Source organism: Ursus arctos, unplaced genomic scaffold (genome assembly GCF_023065955.2).
Source record: "Ursus arctos isolate Adak ecotype North America unplaced genomic scaffold, UrsArc2.0 scaffold_22, whole genome shotgun sequence".
NCBI lineage: Eukaryota > Metazoa > Chordata > Mammalia > Carnivora > Ursidae > Ursus > Ursus arctos.
Window position 1 is genome coordinate 18240214 of NW_026622897.1, and position 22998 is coordinate 18263211.

General features: G+C 47.4%; 1 protein-coding gene across 2 annotated transcripts in view; it reads left to right on the forward strand.

The window, feature by feature from the left end:
- Window positions 1-22998, forward strand: part of GRAMD1B (GRAM domain containing 1B) — a 165142-nt gene that overhangs the window by 21569 nt on the left and 120575 nt on the right. For both annotated transcript variants that reach the window (XM_057316749.1, XM_026505525.4), the window contains exon 2: window positions 15076-15153. In XM_057316749.1, coding sequence (XP_057172732.1) covers window positions 15076-15153 — 78 coding nt within the window. The remainder of the gene's footprint in view (window positions 1-15075; window positions 15154-22998) is intronic.

Here is a 22998-nt window from a genome sequence, read left to right on the forward strand (position 1 = left end):
TCTCGGGCCTGGCTCTCGCTCTAGGAAGTCCTGCCCTATCCCTGGACACATTGCTCTGTCTCATTTGGCTGCCCTGTGGCTTTTTTTCAGCCCCTGGTTGTTGAGACAGTTCTGCTCTTAGGCATAAGGTGTTCAAAAACTTGTTTATTTCTGTGGTTTCACTTGTGGCCTTGTGACCTCATGGTAGGTGCCATTATGTGGCCAACTATCCTATTTCACATCAGCACCTGTTGACTGGTCGGGGCAAACTCTTGTCACCTCTTTTTTTTTTTTTTTAATTTTTTGAAATTAATTTAATTTTTTGAAATTATTTAATTTTTTAAATTTAGTTGACCCACAATGTTATATTAAGTTTCGTGTGTACACCATTGTGTACGTAACCCTACGCATTATACTATTGTCTTGTCACTTCTCATCTCAATATCTTTGCTGCATTAGATTGCCCAGATACTCTTGCTTTGTGGCTGAGGGCTGCCTCCTGCAGGGCAGAGTTGACAATTGCAGCACGATAAACACCCCCTTTCCAGGCTCCCTTCCCTGCCTGAAATTCAGATCTCCCTCACTCATCCCCGAGGTCGGTGGTTCCTGCCACCCACCCCTTCCCAGTTTTAAGTGGACGCCACGGCCAGCATTGTCCTGTACTCGAGGTGATAGAACAGAGAATTCAGGGGCAGAACACCTGTACTGAAACCCTTTTTCCTTAGCTTACCTCTGGTTGCTCTTAGGTCATGTACCCCTGTAAACCCTTATTTTCTTCATCTTTAAAATGGGGATCAGAGGGTATGTATTTTTACCTACTTGATGAGGTCGGAAAGATCAGGTGAAAGAATGTGCGTGGAAGCACTTTGTAGACTGGAAAACACTGTTTAAATGCGTAGCTTTACTGTTAGTATTAAATACAACACGTGAGAATGCAGTCTCTTGAATACACTGAAAAAAGTAGCCAGTGTTCGCCCTAAAGGAGATTTTTTTTTTTTTCCTCAGGTGGCCAACAGGTTATCCCCAAGGCACGGGCAGAGCTCCCATGCTCAGGCTTGGATTCGTCAGAGCTCTGTGGCTCAAAGGGCATGGAGCTCTGGGTCCAGGAGGGAAAAATAATGAATGAATGAGGCCTTGACTATGTCAGAGGGAAGGGGCTACCCAGGCTTCTGTGTGCTATGGAGCTCAGTGGGCCAAGGGGAAAATGCAGTTACTGAGGTGTGAGGTCATGTAGAGGAACAGAAGGACAATATGAGCAAGGTTTGGAGGAATGAGTGTGCACGGTTTCTTCGGGGGGAACACAAGCGATTCTACATAAGCCGGACATTGGGGGCTTAGGTGGAGCTCTCTGTAGGGGAAGTTGAGAAGTTGGGAAGAGGAAACTGGTTTCATGTTGTAAGGCCTGTGTGTGAGGCAAAGCACTTGGACTGTATTGCAGGGCATCAGAGGAAAACTCCAAAGGACTTTAACCTGGGAAGAGGGGCGTTTAGACCTGTTCTAGAAGATAACACTGGGTGATCTGGGCATCTTCGTGGGCTGGGGCCGGCTTGCATCAGCCAGTTGTGCCCATGGCTCCCGGCTGTGACATTAGCTTGAAATTGACCATGCTGGGAGTATTTATACCACGGAAGTCGGCAAATGATGCACATCTCTTTCCTCCTCTCTGAAGCTGATGGTTAAGCACCTATCAGCTCAGTCAAGGGTCCTTTTCAAATATCTATCTATCTATCTATCTATCTATCTATCTATCTATCGTGCGTGTGAGCACATGTGCGTGGTAGTGGGGGGTTGGGGCAGAGGAGAGGGAGGGAGAATCTTAAGCAGGCTCCACGAGCCAGGGGGCTCGATCTCACGAACCTGAGATCATGACCTGGGCTGAAATCAAGAGCTAGACACTTAACCCTCTGAGCCACCCAGGTGCTTCTAGGGGCCATTTCAGTAGGGTAGGGACTTTGGTAGTATGCACACCTGGGACATGTGTTAAAAATCCTTCAGGCCCCAGCCCAGACCCTCCGCATCAGAATCCAGGGAAAGTGATGGAGTGGGACACTATCTTAAAAAAAGTTGCCAGGCAGTTCTTACACAGTCAGTCTGGTACTGGTCGTTGGTCCAGGGCCAGGACAGTAGAGAAAGAGAGGAGGGATGGGTATAAAAGATGTGTTCGAGGTAGGAGCAGCAAAACTCAGTGGCGGATTGGAGGTAGGGAGTGGAGGAGAGGGAACTGCCAAAACTGCTTCTGAGTTTCCTTGTTTGGACAACTAGGTGGCTGGATGGAGATGCAGGCAGGTGAAAAAGGAAGGCCAGTAAGAGTTACTTGGTGAGAGAAGGAGAGTGGAGAAGAGAGCAGGGGTAGTTTTGGATATGCTGTCTGAGAGGCCTCTAGGGAGGTAGGGTTTTGGTGATGTCTTATATGCATTTGGATTCAGGGAACCTAGTGCTTGGTAGAACAGTCAGGATTGGGACATGTGGGTTGTCGAAGGCGTGGATTTGGGTGAGATCGTTGGGGGAGAATGTGTAGAGAAGAGAAGGTGGACAGAACTCTAGCAACAAGTTTTCAGAGTTTGGTAGAAGGGAATCCAAGAAGAGGTCAAGCAGTTTGCGTATTGATTACTGAAGTCAGTGGTTTCTTGGAAGGAGAGGTTCCTTTAGGTGTTTCTAGCATTTCCAAAAGTCTTAATAGAAGCCACATAACATGCTTTTGTAATAAGAGAACCTAAACCATAGTTTAGAGTGCTTTAGATTAAGAGTGACTGAAGAGAGTTAAGGCATGTTATTAGATGCTGACCTGAAGTTCTGAAGGGTAGTTACGTACCTTTCATTAACACACACATGTGCATACACACACAGCGGTACCTGGGTGGCTCGGTTGGTTAGGCGTCCAACTCTTGATTTCGACTCAGGTCATGATCTCAGGGTTGTGAGATCGAGCCCCGCGTTGGGCTTCGTGCTCAGCGTGGAGTCTGTCTGGGATTCTCTCCCTCTGCCCCTGCATGTCCTGGGTATGTATCTGGACTTGTCTCTGTGAGAGGGAATCAGGGGAGAAGGGACTTTAACTCCTCATTTTGAACAGTTTAGACAAAGGAATCTGGGTCAAGATGACTGTCAAAAAGAAAGTTTTGGGGGATTGCCTGGCTATCTCAGTCAGTAGAGCATGTGACTCTTGATCTCAGGGTTGTGAGTTGGAGCTCCACATTGGGTATAGAGACTACTAAAAATTATTCATTTATGCACGCTAGAGAGAGAGTGCGAGCGAGCGCACTCACACAAGTGGGGGGTGGTGGGAGGGGCAGAGGGAGAGGGAGAAGCAGGCTCCCCACTGAGCAGGGAGCCTGACATGGGACTCAATCCCAGGACCCTGGGATCAGGACCTGAGCCGAAGGCAGATGCTTATGACTGAGCCAATCAGGTACCCTACTAAAAAAATTTTTTTAAGTAAGGTTTTGGAGTTATCTGTGGGCAGAATGACTTCTGGGTTGAGAAATGTATGCATGTTCCTACATTGTTCTCCAGTGTGAAGGCTCTAGATTAGGAAGCAAAGGATGTCCTAAAGGCAGGGAGGTGGCACAGGGAACTGAGGGGTTGGGGAGGGGCTGGCCTTTGAGACTCCCCTGCCTAGGGTCTTTACAGTTGTCAGAGACTTCAGGTTCTGGGAAGCATTTTGCTTGGTCACGATACCACTGATTAAAGGTTTACCACTAAGTGACCTGGTTAATTTGTTTGTATTCTCTTAAGAGGGCCTAGATTTTGCTGTGAAGCAAAGTAGTACTCGAGGCCAAGGAAGTACGTACTAGGGTGCGGAAACTAGTTGAAGAATGACCGAAGACTATTTAAACTGACAAAAGTTCTCTTGCCCCCTTTCTTCAGAAGCCATTGTAGGAACTATAATGGGGTAAGTGTAATTATTTTAATTGTGTGTAGCGAAAGGTCTGGGATTTTATTGTGGATCAGGTGATGTGGCTTTGGAATATAGGTGAAGTGCGGTGGGGTGGAGTCCGTGGAGTCCGGAGCCGACAACCAGGAAGGAATTCTTGAGACGTCTTTGGTGCAAAGTGGTGGTTTCTTAAAGCTCGGAGACAGGAAGTGGGCAGAAAGAGCTGCTGCCCCGGGGTAGTGAGGGGTGGCTGATTATATACTATGGGGATGGGGGTGGTAAGGAAAAGGGAGGTTTCAAAAGGGTTTTCATGTGTTAAAGAGGACTTACAAGATGCCTGCGGCCTGGCCATTGTCAAGTTAAGGTTGTTTTCCCTCTAGCAAGGCATTAACATGAAGATAGTTGGGAGCTTCCTGGAGTGGAGGGTGGGGGGAGGTTGCTGGACATCAGTTTACACTTTGTCCTCAGCCAGCCTTCTGCTCCCTCATCTTCAGGGAACCTTTATACTTTGTGGGAAATATCTCAGAACAGGGTATTAGAGAAAATAATTAATGTTTTCCTCAGCCAACACTTGATGATTTGTATTCCCGAGAGCCAAGGACTGGCATGAACATTTGATTGAAACTCATAGGCAATTCAGAAAGAAAGAAAGAAACAAAGATGTATCCTTGGGCTTCACAATGTTTTTCTATTGACTTTCTACTCTTGCTGACTAATTGGAGAACGACGTTCTTTCCTGCACCCCCGGATCGAGGCTCTTGTCAGTCACGAAGCGCGTCCTCATCATGTTGGGTAACTGACTGTTGGAGCCTAACGTTGGGGGGGGGGGCATTCGGAAGGTTTTCTTCACAGGAGCTGCTTTCTTGGGAAGATTCACACACATCTGATTCAGGTTGTTATCTCTGGAGCACCAATGCCTGAAACACAATCCCTTGGAAACTCCTTGAGGTCACAGACCCTGCTTTACACACTGAATAGGGCCTATGGTGCTTTCAACGCAGGCATTTTGAACATGTTGGTGAACATCTGGAGGTGTGGGGTAATCTGGGGAGAGAGTGTAATCTGTGCAGATTTGAGAGCGCTCAGATTTTTCTGGAGTGGTAGCCGTGTTCAGTGGACATGAAATAAGATAGGATCTTTGGTCTTAAATAGGTGACACTGTGGCAGAAGATACAGGAACTGAATCCTTAATTACTCTGTCCAAGGAGGATGCGAATTTTTGTGATAAAGGGTAGGGTGATGTAAGACCACGGTGTGGGCCGGGGTCGCCAAGGAAGATTCCCCTGAGAAGGTGCTGTTTTTGAAGGATCATCATAGCTGTAGTATTGAGTAGCCCAAGGCCAGATCCCTTTCTAAGTCTTTGTGGTTATTAATTTTCACAGCGTCCCCATGAAGAAGATACCGTTGTCATCCCCGTTTTATAGAGGTCGAAATGGAGTCAGTGGAAGAGTTAGGATTGGAATGCTGCTAGTCTAAAGCTCCAGCCCTCAGGCTTAATCCCCGGGTGGGATGAGCGGAGCAAAGAAGGGAGCCCAGAAAAGGGTATATATACCAGGCCAGTTTATTCGGGTTGCTTTTTCTTTTCTTTTCTTTTTTCTTTTCTTTTCTTTTCTTTTCTTTTTTCTTTTCTTTCTTTTCTTTTTTTTCTCTCTTTCTTTCAACGAAGGAGTTCGAACTTGGTTCTGAAATGATGGGAAGTCTTGGCGGGACGTTAGGCCTGAAGAGGAGACATGATCTAGCCTGCATTTCAGGAAGACTGTCAGTGTCCAGGACAGACTGGAGTGGGGCCAGATTGGCAACAGGAAGAGCAGTTAGGAGCCTATTAAAGTAATCCCCACGAGGAGTGATGAGAGCCTGACCTTAGGCAGTGGCGGAGGAGGGATGAATGGAGAATGGAGAGCAGCCGGCCGGCCTTGAGGGTTATCAGGAGGCAGAATCGATAGCACTTGCTGAGAGAGTGATACGGAGGTGCCTCTCTGGTGTTAAACATCGACGGAGTGCCTGCTTCGTCAGCATCTATACTAAACAACATAACCAAAACGTGGCCATGGCATTGGCTTCATGAATCCAGCAGCATTCTCTGGAGCAAGGAGCTTGAGCTCTGAGGGGTTGGTTGTACCAGATGAAAGGTTGCCTCGGGAAGGAGAGCGGGGTGAGAAATCAATGAGCAGAAGAAAAGAAAGGGTTGTTTGAGGTCGGGTCACTTTCCCTGAGGGGACAGGAGAAGGGGGTCTTATGCAGATTTGGGGGATGGAGAGGTCCTGGTGACATTACCGCACTGGTGCCACTGGGAGAATTCCTGGCTGAGTACTTAAGACTCCAGTTTCCGGGGAGGTTGGAACATGGTTTGCATGATACCATTTTGGACCTGTGGGTTTTTTTCTTTTTAACACTAAGCTTGAATGAATCCTTACTTGTGGGGTGCCAGGAGAGGGGAAAAAAGATGGTGAATTCAGGACTGGCTGTGTTCAGTTTGAGATTCCTGCTGGACTCCAGAAAGTTCAGTACCAGTGCAAACATATGATTGTGTTGTTGACATTTCTCGGGGGCTTACTGTTCGCCCAGCCTTCTGGTAAGTGCCTTATGTAGCAGTTAACGTGCTCAATCCTCAAAACAGTCGTCTGAAGTTACTTACAACTTAACAGGTGAGGTGACAGGAATGTAGAGAGAAGGAAATAGGCAGCTCTGAGTGACTCAGGTGAGTTTGATCTGGAAACCTCTATGCTGTCCAGTAAAGCTTTCTGTAATGATGGGTGTGTTCTGTATCTGCACTGTATCTGCAAATGGCCACACGTAATTATTGAGTACTTGAAATAAAACTAGTACGGCCAAGGAACTGAATTTTTAATTAATTTAAATAGCCACCTGTGGGGCGCCTGGGTGGCGCAGTCCTTAAGCGTCTGCCTTGGGCTCAGGGCGTGATCCCAGCGTTCTGGGATCGAGCCCCACATCAGGCTTCTCCGCTAGGAGCCTGCTTCTTCCTCTCCCACTCCCCCTGCTTGTGTTCCCTCTCTCGCTGGCTGTCTCTCTCTGTCAAATAAATAAATAAAAAATAAATTAAAAAACAAAATAGCCACCTGTGACTAGTGAGCGCTCAGCCCTCTGCCCTGCTATCTTTGGGAGTCATCAGGATATCCATCATAACCGAAGGCTTGGGTGTGGATAAGACTCCCCACGGACATTGCTGTGGATTCTTCCACGGGTCACAGGCCTATCTGAGAATCCGATGAGAGTTTATAAATCATCTCCTATGAATATATCATATTATTGCGCAGTATTTTGATAATTAGAGGTTCACGAAGGTCAGGTTCCCCTGGCATGAAGCTGGGAGAGGAAGGAACCCAACAGAATGTAAACCTGAGAATGGAAATCTCATCTGTTTTGTTTACTACTCTATACTTGGTCTCGAGATTCCCAGTGCCTGGTACATAGTGGATATTTGGTAATTTATTAAATGAGTGGCTGAAATGGAAGGGTCCATGAAGCTTCGTAAAAAAGAAGAGAAAAACAGAAGCAGGACAAAACCCAAGAACCAGGAGAGGGTGGTGCCACAGAAGGCAGGAAGGGTGAGGTTTGGAGAATGGGAATAATCATCAGCGTCAGGCCTGCCTGGGTGGTCAAATAAGGTTAGGACAGGACAGCTGTCCTTGACCTCTCAGTAACGGAGGTCCTGGTGGATGAAAGCAAAGAGAGGTGGAGGTACTGTTCAGATTGCAGTGGCCAAACCACAAGTCACTGAGGCAGTAGAGGCAGTGAGTGTGGAGTCCAGTGGGTCTCAGTCCTGGTTGCCCACCAGCATCACTGGGAAGCTTTTAAAAAGTACACACTCCTGGGGGCACCAGCCTGGCTCAGCCGGAAGAGCATGCAACTCTCGATTTCGGGGTCATGAGTTCGAGCCCCACGTTGGGTGTACAGATTACATACATACATACATACAAATAAAAAAAAATAAACTTAGAAAAATACAAAATACTCATTCCTGGACATGTTCAGACTCTAGCATGGCAAGTTTGGGGAAAGGGCCAAGGAGTCTGCATGACGAAGCTCCCAGCTTATTCTGATGGCGGCTTTGATGAAAATTTGGCGCGTGCCAAGTTGCGTATTCCTCCAATAAAACACGGCCACGGAGGAAAGGAAGGAAAAATAAAGGAGTTGAGGGAGAGCTTTCTTCTTTTTTTGTACATTTAAAGACAACCAGGGGCATGTTTAGAGGCGAGGGAGTTCTTTAGTAGAGAAGGATCAGTGTGTTGTAACGAGTTAAAGGATGTTTAGCTAAAAATTCTGAATCCCTGAATCTTTGACCGGCTTACCCACCCTGCTGCGGGTTTCCATGGGAGCCATTACATGGATGCCGTTCTGCTAACTTTGTAGACAAATGATCCGTCTTCACCCGGAGAGTGTTATTTTCCAAGTAGTGTTTGAGACTATTCAGGTATGTTGTGTAAAAAGCTGGCCGCTATTGGCCGTGCCCCAAATCACATCTGTTTACTTATTTTCTATTATTAGACTTTCCCATACTCATTTGCCAGATGACAGAGTATTCTCCTGTGTTCTCTGCTGTTTCGCCACCTGTCTCTCTTCCCCCTGTTCACCTTTCCTCCTTAACACTGAAATGGTAAATGCCAGAGCCATTTCACAGGTGGCTGTAATTCAGCACAAACATGCAGCCTTCTCTCATCAGTGACCCTACTTTTCAGGTCAGTGACTTTTCAAAATACCCCAAGTGTCTCTTCTCTTCTTCCCTCGCATTGGGCATTTCAAAATATTTATCTGCCAAACTCACCAAATGTTGAATACAGTTGATGTCCGCCATTCATGTCCGCAAAAGCTCAGCTACTGCCCTAGACACTTTCTGTAGACGGTTTGTACTATTTCTCATCCTCACTGCGATCGTTTAAGGTATGTGGTATACCCATGGCTGACGCTGAGGAAAGTTCCTTTACCCAATATCATCCCACTAAGTGGCAGAGTCTGGACTAGAACTTGTGTCGTCCGGACTCTAAATCCTTAACTCAGATACTGTGATCGGATTACTCACAACTTACTCCTTAACACGGTTCTATAATTTTGGGGGCATAGGCTAAAAGAGGGTAAGGGACTTGGCTAAAGTAGAGGGCCGATAAGAAACAAAGCCCGGGCCAACACGTAGGTTGGTCTGTTCGTGCCATTTCTACTGCATTCACTGTCTAAAATAATTTATTTCCCCATTTTTATGAATCAAAGACCTGTATCAATCAAAGCCACTCTGAGCCTTTTGAAGCTTCCCGTTAACATAAGATAACGCTCTAGATTGCTCCGGTGACAACCAAAAGCAAAGAAATTCGATAAATTGTCTGCACAGCCTTAGTGTGGGTAAATGGACGGTTTCCATTAGGCTCTAGAAATAACAGCTTGTCCATCCCCATACCTGCTTGGAATCCTCTGACTCTCTCAATACCCTAACCTCTCGCCCCCCCCCCCCCCCGCCCCAGCCCCAGGTTAGGAGGCCATGACCCCGATAAGTGTTGTCTGGAAGAGAAAGAGCTGTCTGTTTCTACATATGAAACACCCACTTAGGAAAAGTACCAAATGCAGCCTCCCTAGCAGGGAAGCTGTACTTTCCAGAGGACAAAAGGACACCTTCCTGGTGTCTCATGGGTTCAGCCTGGACTTTTCTGCAAGTGTCCCGGGTTGGGGGAGGGAGGACAGGAGATCAGGGGAATCATGGGAATTTACCAGCCCGCACTGTGGAGCTTCTGGCTCATAGTGTATGATTGTCTGCCCTCCGAGATGTGCTGTGGCTCAGATGACAACGTATTTTTCCCAGCTTGTGCCAGTGTTAACTGGTTTCACATGACCTTCCAGGATAAGCTCCCAGCACTAGCTTGCTGGTGGAGAATGAAACCAGGATTAGGGATCTGATTTGCTTCAGCTGGTTTTCCTTCGGAATATTCTGGAATTGAGAGAAGCTCCTCCCCCACTTTATTTAGTCACACATCCTAGTGTTTCAAAATTTAATTGACATGGTGAATTTTATCTGAAGCTTGAATTTACAGTAGGAGGGGTTTACTTCTTTAGCCATCTTGAGGGGGGAACTGCAAGCAGTTGCCTGTACAAATTCCCTTTCTTGAGGTGTTCAGCGGACTTTCAGTCATCTAGTGCCCAGATCAAATCCTTGCTCAGAGTTGGATTTTTTTTTAATATTTTATTTATTTATTCGACAGAGATAGAGACAGCCAGCGAGAGAGGGAACACAAGCAGGGGGAGTGGGAGAGGGAGAAGCAGGCTCATAGCGGAGGAGCCTGACGTGGGGCTTGATCCCGTAACGCCAGGATCACGCCTTGAGCCAAAGGCAGACGCTTAACCACTGAGCTACCCAGGCGCCCCGGATTTTTTTTTTAAGGTTTTTCTAACAGACTTTTTTTTCTTCAATTTTTAAAAAAAATTTTTTATTATGTTATGTTAGTCACCATACAGTACATCCTTAGTTTTTGATGTAGTGCTCCATGATTCATTGTTTGCGTACGACACCCAGTGCTCCATGCAGTACCTGCCCTCCTTAGTACCTGTCACCGGCGTAGCGCAGTCCCCCACCCCCCCTCCCCTCTGAAGCCCTCAGTTTGTTTCCCAGAGTCCATAGTCTCTCATGCTTCATTCCCCCTTCTGTTTACCTCCCCTTCATTCTTCCCTTCCTTCGCCTGCCGATCTCCCGGCTATTTCTTATGTTCCATAAATGAGTGAAACCATATGATAATTGTCTTTCTCTGCTTGACTATTTCACATAGCATAATCTTCTCCAGTCCCGTCCATGTTGCTGCAAATGTTGGGTAATCGTTCTTTCTGATGGCAGAGTAATATTCCATTGTATATATGGACCACATCTTCTTTATCCATTCGTCTGTTGAAGGGTATCTCGGCTCCTTCCACAATTTAGCTATTGTGGACAATGCTGCCATGAACATTGGGGTGCGTATGACCCTTCTCTTCACTACGTCCGTATCTTTGGGGTAAATACCCAGTAGTGCAATTGCTGGGTCATAGGGTAGCTCTATTTTTAACTTTTTGAGAGACCTCCACACTGTTTTCCAAAGTGGCTGTACCAACTTGCATTCCCACCAACAGTGTAAGAGGGATCCCCTTTCTCCACATCCTCTCCAACATTTGTTGTTTCTTGCCTTGTCCATTTTTGCCATTCTATCTGGCGTAAGGTATCTCAGTGTGGTTTTGATTTGAATTTCCCTGATGGCTAATGATTTTGAACATTTTTTCATGTGTCTGTTAGCCATTTCTAACAGACATTTTTATCTGTTAGTGCCCTCTGCTGGACTTCCTCCAAGTTCTTCCTGACTTGAAGCCAGAAAGCCCAGAGTGGACACCCAGGCTGACCGAGGCCTTCATTAAAACGGAGTGGTTGGGGATGTGACCCTTGACCCTCTGGCATTCCATATCCATGGACACCCTAGTCTGATGGTTGCTTTTTTCATGACCTCAGAAGACTGGTGGATTCATTTAGGGAGCAGGACAAGCTGCCCAGGTGGCCTGCATCGTTTAAAAAGGCTCATTTAAGAGAAGAGTTGAAAGAGTTGATGTGAGAGAGGGTGAGCTAACCTCTGGACCTCTGGAAATTCTGCTCAACAACATTATTTCCTGGGGATCGAGTGGAGGAATGCTTGGACGGCCATCTTACTTATTTAAGGCTGTTGAAAAACAAGTTCCAAAAATGGGAGGAGAGAGGACTAGGCCTCTCCTGGGAGCTATAGGGGAGGAGGGGTCCTCTGCACCCTAGGGCTGTTGCCTCCAGGGATTTGTATGCAGCCCCTCTTGTTCTGTGTTCACCTTTCTGGCGTGTTCCCTGCACGCCCCCAATAGGAGTGTCTGCCCCCTGCACCTCGTCTGTCCTTCCGGTGTTAGGCTAGTATTTGCACAGCAAATACTTGTGCCTTCTCTGGGCCTCCTTTACGTCCCCGTCTCCTAGCACAGTGTCTGGTACATGGTGCATGTTTGGTAAATGGAGCTAAAATATAATGTCTCTCCTTTTTTTTTGTTTTTTAAGATTTTATTTATTTGTTTGAGATATAGAACACAGGAGCAGGGACAGGGGCAGATTCCCCACTGAGCAGAGAGCCTGATGTGGGACTCGATCCCAGAACCCTGGGATCATGACCTGAGCTGAAGGCAGATGCTTAACCGACTGAGCCACCCACGCACTCCTAGAATGTCTTTTCTTCTCAGTTCTTCTGTCCTGAGTCTCTCTGAATTTCAAGTGTCAGCGCTAAAAGCCTTGTTGAGACAGCCATTCTTACTCCTCTTACCGGCCTGGTATTTTGTGTTTCTGGAACATTTAGTATTTCCTTCTAAGAGTTATGGTTTTCTCCCTTTTTTTTTAAATCAGAGCAAGAGAGAGCACAAGCAGGGGGAGTGGCAGGCAGAGGGAGAAGCAGGCTCCCCACTGAGCAAGGAGCCTGATGCAGGGCTCCATCCCAGGACCCTGGGATCATCCTGTCAGCCGAAGGCAGATGCTTAACCGACTGAGCCACCCAGGCATCCCCGATTTTCTACTTTTAAATGTTAAGTACATTGACTCTTCCTTTCCAGATTCTAAGCACCGTGAGAGCAGGATCCTTACCTGGTTCATGTCTTTATGGTCCATGACCCACAAAATGCTGCCTTACACATAATAAAAATAATAATAATGATAATAATAGCAGTTACACACAGTAGTTCATAGATGCCAGGCACTGTTCTCCATACTTCACATATGTTCATTCTTTAATCTTTGTAACAGCTTTATAAGGTAAGAACTATCATTAACATGTACCTCGCATTTTGTAGGAAAGGAAAATGACGTTAGATCTTTTGCTCGGAGTCAGATTAACTAGGGAGTGGAGGAGCTCGGATTCAATCCCAGGCAGCATATTCCGGAGTCCAGACTTCATTGTTGCCTGATGCTGCCTCTTGTTGTGCCCATGGAAGGCATTACATAAATATTTGTCAAGTGCATGCAGGTTATTTAGAACCAATAAACCGTTTGAGGGTGATCCATTGGCGCTTTCATCTCCACCACCTGAGCTGCTTCCTGAGCAAAGGCAGGCCAAAAGGGGGCATCAGAAGTTTGGTTCTAGTTTGGGTGTCCGAAGTGCTGGCTGGCTTTGGTCCTGGTTTGGAAGTCAACAGTGCCACCTAGTGGGACAGCTTGCTAATAGCAGCTCAGAATTATTTTTCTGAAACCTGGTACATTGTCATTTAATTCTGGGAGCCCCTTGACTAGCTTAACTTTAAGTTTTGATTGCCAGAGAGAGGGTAGGGTGAGAAGGAGGAACTAGATGAAATGGAGTCAAGCCAAGTCTCTTCTTTGAAGAGGCTGTGATGCTGATCATGGTCTTCTGGGTTGGTCGAGTGCCATTGGCTGTTAGTGTAAAACACTACGCTCCAGATCCCTTCCCTTCCACTTCACCTGTTGCGTGCTGCCAGTAGTGTAGACCAGCATTCCTCTTGTAATGCTCACCCTGTCTGCTTTGGAATTTGAGTTCAGTCAGCTGTGGGTTGCCTACCGTACTATCCCAGGTTCCGTAGGAGATGGTGCCTGATGCATTATAACAAGTTAGCCCCAGTGTAAGAAATCCCACAGGTCAGCAACACTGTAGCACCATTTTGTGAGAAGAGTTTTTAATAGGCAAGTCTTTGAGACCTCGCGAAGTGGGATACGAGGAGGAGCCACTCCACAGGGAACAAGTAGCTTTTACTCCATGTAGAGTAAATGAAAGAGGAAGGACTTGTGTACACACTTCGGTTCTGCCAGGCAATCCGAGGCTGGCTGTGTTTGGTGCTCTTCTGATTTCTAGTGTATTTGAAAATTCGTTACAAATTGCTTCTAAGTTCATTTCCTTCTTGCTGAAAGAACAGAACCTAACAGCGTGGTTGCAGCTGTGACCACAAAAAATCTTGGGCCACTTTGGAGGAGAGTGTACCGGCATGGGAGCAAGCTCTCACCCTACCAGAGTGTGCGGAGTTTCAGCCTAGCCGGGGTCTCGTCTAAGGAATGTACTCTGTGGAGATCAGTGAATTCTTCTGTCCTGAACAGTCCATCAGAACAAGGAAATAGTTGGGTTATATGGGAGCCTGGGTTACAGTAACATTTATGGTAATAGGAATTTATTATTAGACTCTCTGCAAAGCAGGGGTTTGCTAACTTTTTCTGCAAGGGGCCAGATAATAAATATTTGAGGCTTTGTGGGTCTAATGATCTCAGGACTTGCTTATTCAGCTCTGCCTTAATTATTCATTCTGCCATTGTAGCAACACAGCAGCCACAGATGATATGTAAATGAGTGGGTGTGGCCATGTTCCAATAAAACTTTATTCATGACTCTGAAGTTTGAATTTCATTCAATTCTCACATGTCATGAGATGTTATTCTTGTTTTGGCTTCCCCCCCCCCCCAACCATTTAAAAAAGCAAACATCATTCTCAAAGGGCTGTAAGAGAAAAAAGCATCGGGCAGCTTCAGCTTTGGCCTGGGGGGTCTAGAGTTTGTTGACTTCTGATCAGATGCTTGGATTAGTTAATGAATAACAATAAAAATTATATGTTCACATGTTCAGTTAGCATCATAAGGTGCCTGAACAGCTTTTCTTCCTCCCAAGTAAGATGAAAGAGGGGTGAATTCCACATAACTTCCGCGAAAGCATTTTAAAGAGCTCTGTGAACTGAAGGCAAGGCCTAGAATCATCTTGCCTGCAAGGGGCTCAGGAGCGGAGGGACGCTACCCTCTAATCCCTCCTTTATCCTCACCCTCTTCAGCCTTCCCAGGAGGTAGAGAAGCAGGCCGGGTGACCTCTGCCCCCATCAAAATCTTTCTCCCTGCTGGAATTCTCCCCTGCCTCCCAGGCTGTACCTGCCTCTTGAGAGTTTCCAGGGACGTTGAAGAAGGATGGGATTGTTACCCTGCCCTGCAAAGTAAGAGCCCTGAGTATAGAAAGTGCTGGAGGCATTGGCTCACAGAATATGTAGCCAAGGAGAAATCAAGGTAACAGGTCAGGATCTTGCTCTTCTGCCTCAGATGTGATGGGTGGAGTTTGCACCACATTTGTGTCATTTCTCATGTCTGTTGCCTGTCAGTACACCCTGTATAAAGTCACATGGGGGAACTGTATCTTCAAAATTTTGTAACCCGGTTTCTTTGTCTAGATGACCTCCCCCAGTGTTGAGAAAGAAGTTAACGGTTCATATCCTGTGTCTTTCTTCAGCAGCCAACAGAGCAGCCAGCAGAGCAGCCACGACGATGATTCGAGCAGGTTCCTGAGCCCTCGAGCACGGGAGGAAAGGTAAGGCCAAGCAAGGAGGGAGGGGATGGGGTGAAATGGGTGAGTGCGATCACCCTTCCAGCACCGGAGGGGAGAACTGTGGGCGAGGGCAGGGAGGGAGGAGACTGCCAGACCTCTGTGCTCAGACCAGCCCTAGAGACAGGATGTTCACCCAGGAAGTGAGAGCACCACTTCTAAAGGCTTCTGGTGTTCGGCAAGGAGCAAAGTCAATCTGTGGCAAACGGAGATTCTGGGAAGATCTGAGCGTGGACTTGGCTTGAGGCTCATCTTAGCGGCTGCGTGCAGGGCGGATGGTGCCCCGGGGGCAGCTGTGTGGCCTGGCACTGCCTGTGTGACAGCAGATGACAGCGGAGTGCCAGGATAGGAGTGGGTCGTAGGTGTCAGAGGTGAATGGGGGTGGACAGGCAGGGGGCAGGGAGCACGAGGAGGCTCCAAAGCGTTGGCTGGAGGATTCGAGGTCTGACTCGTTCAGCACTCAGGATGTGGGGCCCGGCTGGCCTCTGCTCCATGGAGAGGCTGCACGTGGTAGACGGAAGGGTCTGTTGTGCAAGCGAAACTTCGGTGCTCACGAAAAGGAGGTCTCCGTTGGCATGCCACAGGGCTCTGCTTTTGGTCTAGCTCTGTCTGCTGCTTTTGTCAACAAACTGGATGAGGAAGGAGAAGGTACTTTTACATCATTTATCAGACTTACGGCAGACACTCAGCTGAAGGGGAGTAGAGAGAGAAGACTGAGGGTGACAGACTCAGGCTTGAGTATTTCAGATGGAACAGTGGGTGCAAACAACAAATATTTTTTTTTAAAGGAAAGGTGCTATTTATATTATGTATTTATAAATTTATATTAGAATAGTTTCTTTTTAAAAAAATATTTATTTATTTATTTGACACAGAGACCACAAGCAGGGGGAGCAGGAGAGGGAGAAGCAGGCTCCCCACTGGGCAGGGAGCCTGATGTGGGGCTCAATCCCAGGACCCTGGGATCATGACCTGAGCTGAAGGCAGCCGCTTAACCGACTGAGCCACCTAGGTCCCCACTAGAATAGTTTCTTAAATGTACGATTACCACAAGGAGCCTACCTTGACAGGATTTCACGTGATAAAGAACTTGGGGGTTTTATTTACCAGCAAAATACGAGCCAGTAACATGACAAACAGACCAAATAATTTTTGAAAGTCTGAATTTGCTCATTAAAAAGAGAAAAAGCTCTCACTGGTCGTACTACTTTGACCATATCAGGTGTATCATGTCCAGTTCTTTGGACATAGATACTGGTTTTAAGAGTCCAGAAAGAACGGTCGGGATGGTAATGTATTACTGTAAGGACCTGTTGAAGGAAAGTGGCTTAGCCTGGAAAAGAGAAGGTTTGCAGTGACTATACCACCGCTCTTGAAGTATCTGAAAGCCTAAGAAATAGAGCTAGAGGCCCAGAGGTCCTAGTGAGAAGGCTTTCGGCTCAGGATAAGGAGGAACTCTGATTAGAGCGGAGGCCTTGCCAAGTAGAAGAGTCCCCTCTATGAAGTGTTCCAGCAAAAGCTAGATGGTGTGTCATAAGGGATTCCCTCCTGGGCAAGAATGTGGGGCCTCGGGAATCCTGGTACATTTCTCTTTACATTATAAAGTTGTGTAGTTCTGCCCCAGTTCTCAAGTATCAGTTCAGCTCATCAATTCAAACAGCAGATAGGAGGCAAAGGGCCCCCAGGGGCAAAGACTAATCATTCTTGTCAAGATGCTTAATCAGTTATGATCTGATGGCAGTTCCGTCTGTCTCTTGAGTGGCCTACACTCCCTTTTCAGTGCTTTCTGGAATTCATCCGCCATAGTCGCAAAATTAGAAGGGGCCCTGGAATTCCCTTGGCATGGAGAACTCCCTTCCCTGTGCTTGGGCGTCAGACGCCTCCTGAAGTGTGCTGTCCGCTTCTGGTCCTGATGTCTTCAGTTGGTCCTCGTCTGTCAGCTCTCTGACTAGCAGCTCCTCAACGCCTTTTACCTCAGCTGCTTGGGGCATCTTAGGAGAGAGAGAATAGGTGGTGAGCTGCCGACTCTACCTTTTTCCCAAGGCCACTTTAGCTCTTACTCTAGGACATGAGTGCTTGCCAACGAGAGAGAGCCCTGCCTTTTGTTCGCTCTTTGGGATTGTATATTGACATACATTCTATTCTAGCTCCTTCTCTGCCCACTTCCTCAACCAAATGAAATATTGCAAAGGGTCTCCAGTCCAGACCTCTGCCCAGAAGAGTCCTCTAGATGTCTTCGCTGGTCCTTCCCATCCTTGGCCCCCTGATTGCCCCCCAAACTCTTCATGGTGGACAGTGGATATAATTTTGCATCAGCTCACCTTGGGCAGTATGGGGAATGAAGCTCTGATCAGGAGTACGTTTCCCCTGGTGGTCCCTGCGGACCCCTTGCCTCAGAAACTGAGGACTGGTACGTGTTCACCGCGGCCATTCTGAATGAAGTCTTTCCTCTTCCCTCCAGTTGGTTCTGGAGAGAACAGATCCCCAGAGTGCTCATTAATCACCAGCCTCAGTTCAGAGCAAACCCTTGACCCTCTGCCCCTAATCCTTCCTCTAATATGTTTTTACCCAATTAAGAGACTATCTGGGGCGTTTTGGAAGTTGTCTGTGTTCTCCTGGCCTGCGGCAAGCGTGAGATCCAAACCCCGGGGAGATCGTCAGCAGTGGTGAGGGTCTGGCTCCGTGCTCAGGGCCTCCATTTGATGGACAGCACGCCCTGCTGGTAATGGCATTTCCGAGGGAGGCGAGGCCTTTGTGTGATCTCATTTATTCTTGCAACTGTCCTGAGAGGCTGCAGAGCACGTATTACGGATTGAAAATGGTCAAGTGGGGGGTGGGTAACATAGACCCTTTTCTGTGGTTGCTCCTAATTCTCCAAACCACGTGGTCAATGAGAGGATGAAGGCAGTTTCATAGAGCAGGCGAAAAAGAAAAAAAATGAACATTGATTTCTTCTGTTTTAAAGATAAGAATTCTAATACTTCAGTATGACGTACACTTTCAGTGGGTTCAATAAAACGCCGGTTTTTCTTTTTCTTGTACAACCTTCAGCATAGATAGAATATTTATAGACAAACTAGCACCCTTTTGTAGTTTAACAAATGCCCACATGATAGCAAAGGGGGAGATGCCTCAGTATGGCATCCAAACCTAAGGGCTTCTGAGAATTTCCCTCCCCATTCACGATAGTGTTGATTTCTGAAGGAGAAACCCTGGGAACCATAATGGGGCAGTTGGGCGGGCGGGTGGTAATCGTTTCCTGGGCAGCTGTGCAGCAGGAAGAGTTGATTTCAGGAAGAGAATCAGCTTTTTGGGAAATGAGGACCATCTCAGAGATAGAAATAATCCCCTCAGGTTTCCAGTAGAAAGCGGAATAGACCCAACTTCTCCAAAGTCAGGGTGTGTGTCTCTCTGTGTGTGTGTAATTGAATATGGGGCACGAATCCATTTTCATGCTTATAGGTAAAGCCAGGGATACACTTAAAAGACACTGGCGCGGGGCGCCTGGGTGGCACAGCGGTTAAGCGTCTGCCTTCAGCTCAGGGCGTGATCCCGGCGTTCTGGGATCGAGCCCCACATCGGGCTCCTCTGCTGTGAGCCTGCTTCTTCCTCTCCCACTCCCCCTGCTTGTGTTCCCTCTCTCGCTGGCTGTCTCTGTCTCTCTCAAATAAATAAATAAAAATCTTTAAAAAAAAAAAAAAAAGACACTGGCGCCCAGGTTCAGCCCAAAATGGACCATCGTCAGGGTTTCTCACGTTGCCAGGTCTTTATTTAGTACATTCACGCGATGGCAGGAACTGTCAAACAAAGCCAGAGCTGTGGAAAAAGGAGCTGTTGCACCGAGGACGGTTTATGTACACAATGTTAGTTTCAACAGAACGCAATCCCGGTTGACAGGGAAGCCTTTTGGTGGAAGCAGGATTGAGACCCGGGTAGGGCTGGGGTGTGACCAGGCACCGAGGCCGGGCTGCCAGCGCTCACGAATCCATTCCTGCATGCACGTATGTGTGCCTCACACCTTCGTTACGTGTCTGCAAGATGCTGGGGAGCCTGCTGGAGTCCAGGCTGCAAGATGTGTGGAGGCTCAGGGCGCCTGGGTGACTCAGTCCGTGGAGCGTCTGACCCTTGGTTTCAGCTCAAGTCATGATCTCAGGGTCGTGAGATTGAGCCCCGTGTTGGGCTCCATGCTCCACGGGGAGTCTGCTTCTCTCTCTCTCTCTCTCTCTCTCTCTCTCCCCCAGCTCGTGTGCACACGTGTGCACTCTCTCTCTAAACTAAATCAATCTTTAAAAAAATTAAATAGATGTGTAGAGGCTCACTGGTGGTGGGTGCCATGGTGTACTAGAAAGAGTGAAAGCCGGGGCGCCTGGGTGGCTCAGTCGTTAAGCATCTGCCTTCGGCCCAGGGAGTGATCCCAGGGTCCTGGGATCGAGCCCCTCATCAGGCTCCTCCGCTACGAGCCTGCTTCTTCCTCTCCCACTCCCCCTGCTTGTGTTCCCTCTCTCGCTGGCTATCTCTCTCTGTCGAATAAATAAATAAAATCTTTAAAAAAAAAAAAGAAACAGTAAAAGCCTTGAAGTCCAAACAGTCTTAGGATTGATTCCCTTCTTCCTTATTAACTGCATCTTTAAAAGCAGTTTACTCACCTTTACTCAGCCTCAGTTTACTCATTTGTGGAAGTCTTTCCTTGAGAGGAATCAATGACGTAAGATGTGTAAAGTGCCCTCGACTGAGTAGGAGCTTCGTCAGTGGTAGTTGCTAGTGCTCTGAGGGTGATGTCATGTGATTTCACTCTTTCTGAACGGATCTGTACTCTGTTGACCTTGAGGAAGCCGAGACAGAACGCGTAGAATGTTGATCGCCTGTAAAATGTCAGATGTGGACACTAAGGATAAACAGATGAAGGCACAGACATAGAATTTCGTGTAACGTAATAAAACTAAAGATTTTGGTCACTTAAGGTGCCTGACCCTGTGCCATGAATCTTGCATACGCTTTGAAGTGTAATCCTCTCAACAACCCTGTCAGATCGGCGCTATTATTATCTTTATGTTTGAGTGTAGGGAACGGAGGCTCAGCGGCGCTACCAAATTTGTCCCAAAGTAGCACAGCTACTGTGCTTGGGGCGAGGGCAGGGGAGAGGAAGGAGGGGGCCGAGGAATCCAGAAAGGCTCCACGGAAGGAGCTGTGCTTCCCTGGGAGCTGCGAGATGAGTAGGAGTCTGTCACATGGGCAGCATTCCCAGGCGAGGAACAAGGTGTACATAAGCATGGAGGCGGGAGAAAGCCAGGCATGTTCAGGGACTTCAAATACTTCAGCGTCGCTGCCGATCGTGTCTGGTGGCGGGGAGCTAGTGAGTGGCTAGCCGTCATCTTTGCACGGGTAGGCACGTGCCTGATCACGCCTGTGACCAGCCTGCCATGACAGAGTAGTATTCTTTATAGGGGAGGAGAAATGAAGGAGAGATTCTGAGCACGGGGGTTCCCAGGTCACTTACAGAGACCCTTGCAAGAAAAGTCATTTTGGTCCTAGTGGGAGAGACGGATTTAAGGGGCTAGCATTGAAAGCAGACAGGGAAGGAACCTGACAATTATTTACCCACCTGTTCCCTATTTAACAAGTGTTTATTGAGCACATACTATATGCTAGCTACTCTTGCAGGCATTGGGGGCTGCAGCCATGAACAGGGTAACTGTTGTCTCCCCTCTCATGGTGCTTACGTTGTAGTGGGTGGAAATAGATACCAACAAACAAGTGAATAAGAAAGCATCCAGTAGGAGTGGTGGCTATAAAGACAGTAGACCAGGGCTTTTTGGGATGACACCAAGTTGGGTGGGAAGGGACAGCTTACTGACCTGGTGATGTTTAAGCCAAGACCGAATGGATGCATTTCTGGATTATACTAGTGAGGACAGAAAAGGAGGAACTGGTTGAAGAAATTTGTTAAGCAACTTTGACAAAGGTTGCTTACAGCTGAGGTTGAGGAGGGCATCTAGTGTGAACCTAAGCTTTCTAGCAGGGGCAGCAAATAAAAGGCAGCGTAGTCCGGAGGCTAAGTGCTTGCCTTCTGATGGTGCTTCCGAGCGCATGATGTATAATCCTGGGCAAACCACTTCACCACTGTGCCCCAGTCTCCTTACCTATAAAATGGGTATAATAATGATTCATGCCTCATGATTTATTGGGAGGAGTGTGTATGTGTGTGTCTATGATAATTGGCATAGAATAGTGCCTGGCACATGGCTACTATTATATATATGCTAGTATTATGTGTGTGTGTGTGTATATAGTTATTAATATTATATCATTATTATTAAAACATTGTGTAAAGGGGGAAGAATTTGAAGAGCAGGGGTGGTAGTGAGTTTAATTTAGGCATGTCGAGCGTGTAGGTGGAGAGATACACTAGCCAGTTGGCTATACCTGTTTACAGCTCAGGAGACAGAACTAAAATTACTTGTCTGGAAATGAGAATGTAGTTGAGGCAAGAGTCTTAGGATCAGCAAAGTGTAAGCAGAAGGCAAAGGAGGAAGGAATTTGCAAAAGATTGCCCCCTGAAGGTGGGAAAAGTAGGAGAGGGAAATAACAGACTCAAGAAGGGAGAATCAAAGAGGAAAGAGGTAAGATGAGTACAAACAGGATCTTTTTTTTCTTTTTAAAGATTTTATTTATTTGAGAGAGAGAGTGTGTGTGAATGAGAGGGAGAGGGAGAGAGAATCTGAAGCAGTCTTCTCACTGAGCACAGAGCCCAACGCAGGGCTCCATCCCGCAACTGCAAGACCGTGGCTGAGTCACCTGAGCGACCTAGAGTTGGACGCTCAACCGACTGCGTCACCCGGGTGCCCCACTAAACAGGATCTTCTGCAGTGACAATTCGGAGGTCACCGGTAACCACTGAGCAGTTTCAGAAGAGAGTATGTGAAGGGAGGAAGAAGAGATTGAGCAAGGAGAATTTATTCTAGGAATTTCCTTGGGAGGAAGAGATGATACCTAGAGAAGAAGGCATGGGTGAGTAGAGAGAAATTTTGTTTTAATATAGGGTGACACAGCACTTTTTAAATCTGAAGTAAAAACCGGTAGGTCAGGGGTGTGAATATGAACAGAGGACGTGGTTCATTCATGCACTCAACAAACAACCAGTTGTGCAGTCGTTACTCAGTGAGGCTCCAGTCTCGTTGAGGAGACAGGATGAACACGACTGAGGGTGTGACTTAGAAAGTACAAACCTGGATGTGGGCGGTAAAGGAAGGGTTCTGTGGACCCGGACAGAGGGGGTGGGGTGAGGGTGGAGGGGTTGAGCTAAGACTGGAAGGGAGGCAGTGAGGTGAGGCAGATGACAGGAGATCGGGCGGGCGGGAGCTTGGGTGCCCATGAGAAGGGCTTGAGCCTTATGCCTAGAGCATCAAGAAGCCACCGCAAGTCTGTAAGAAGGGAGCTGACGGTATCAGATTTGCATTCTGAAGATTGCCGTGTGGAGGAAGGGTGGATGCAGAGAGAGCCGCTTGGGCAGCTCGGGGGCTGTTGCAGCAGAGTCCAGTTAAGGGATATTGGTGACTTGGACCCGGGATGGTAGTTGTGGAGGAAAAAAAAAAAGAAAAGAAAGAAAAGAAGTAAATGAATTCAAGATACATTTAAGGGGATTAAAATGTCCAGGACTTGGTGGTAGATTGGATTTGGTGTGAGAGAGAAGGGAGGTCTTCAGAGTTGGTTCTGGGACTCCGACTTGGTCAGCTGGCTCGGGCCCCCTGCAGAAGATAAGGAAGCAAGGTTTCGGAGGTGGCAAGAAAAGATCTCCGTCGCAGGTGCCTTGACCAGATCCAAATGGATGTG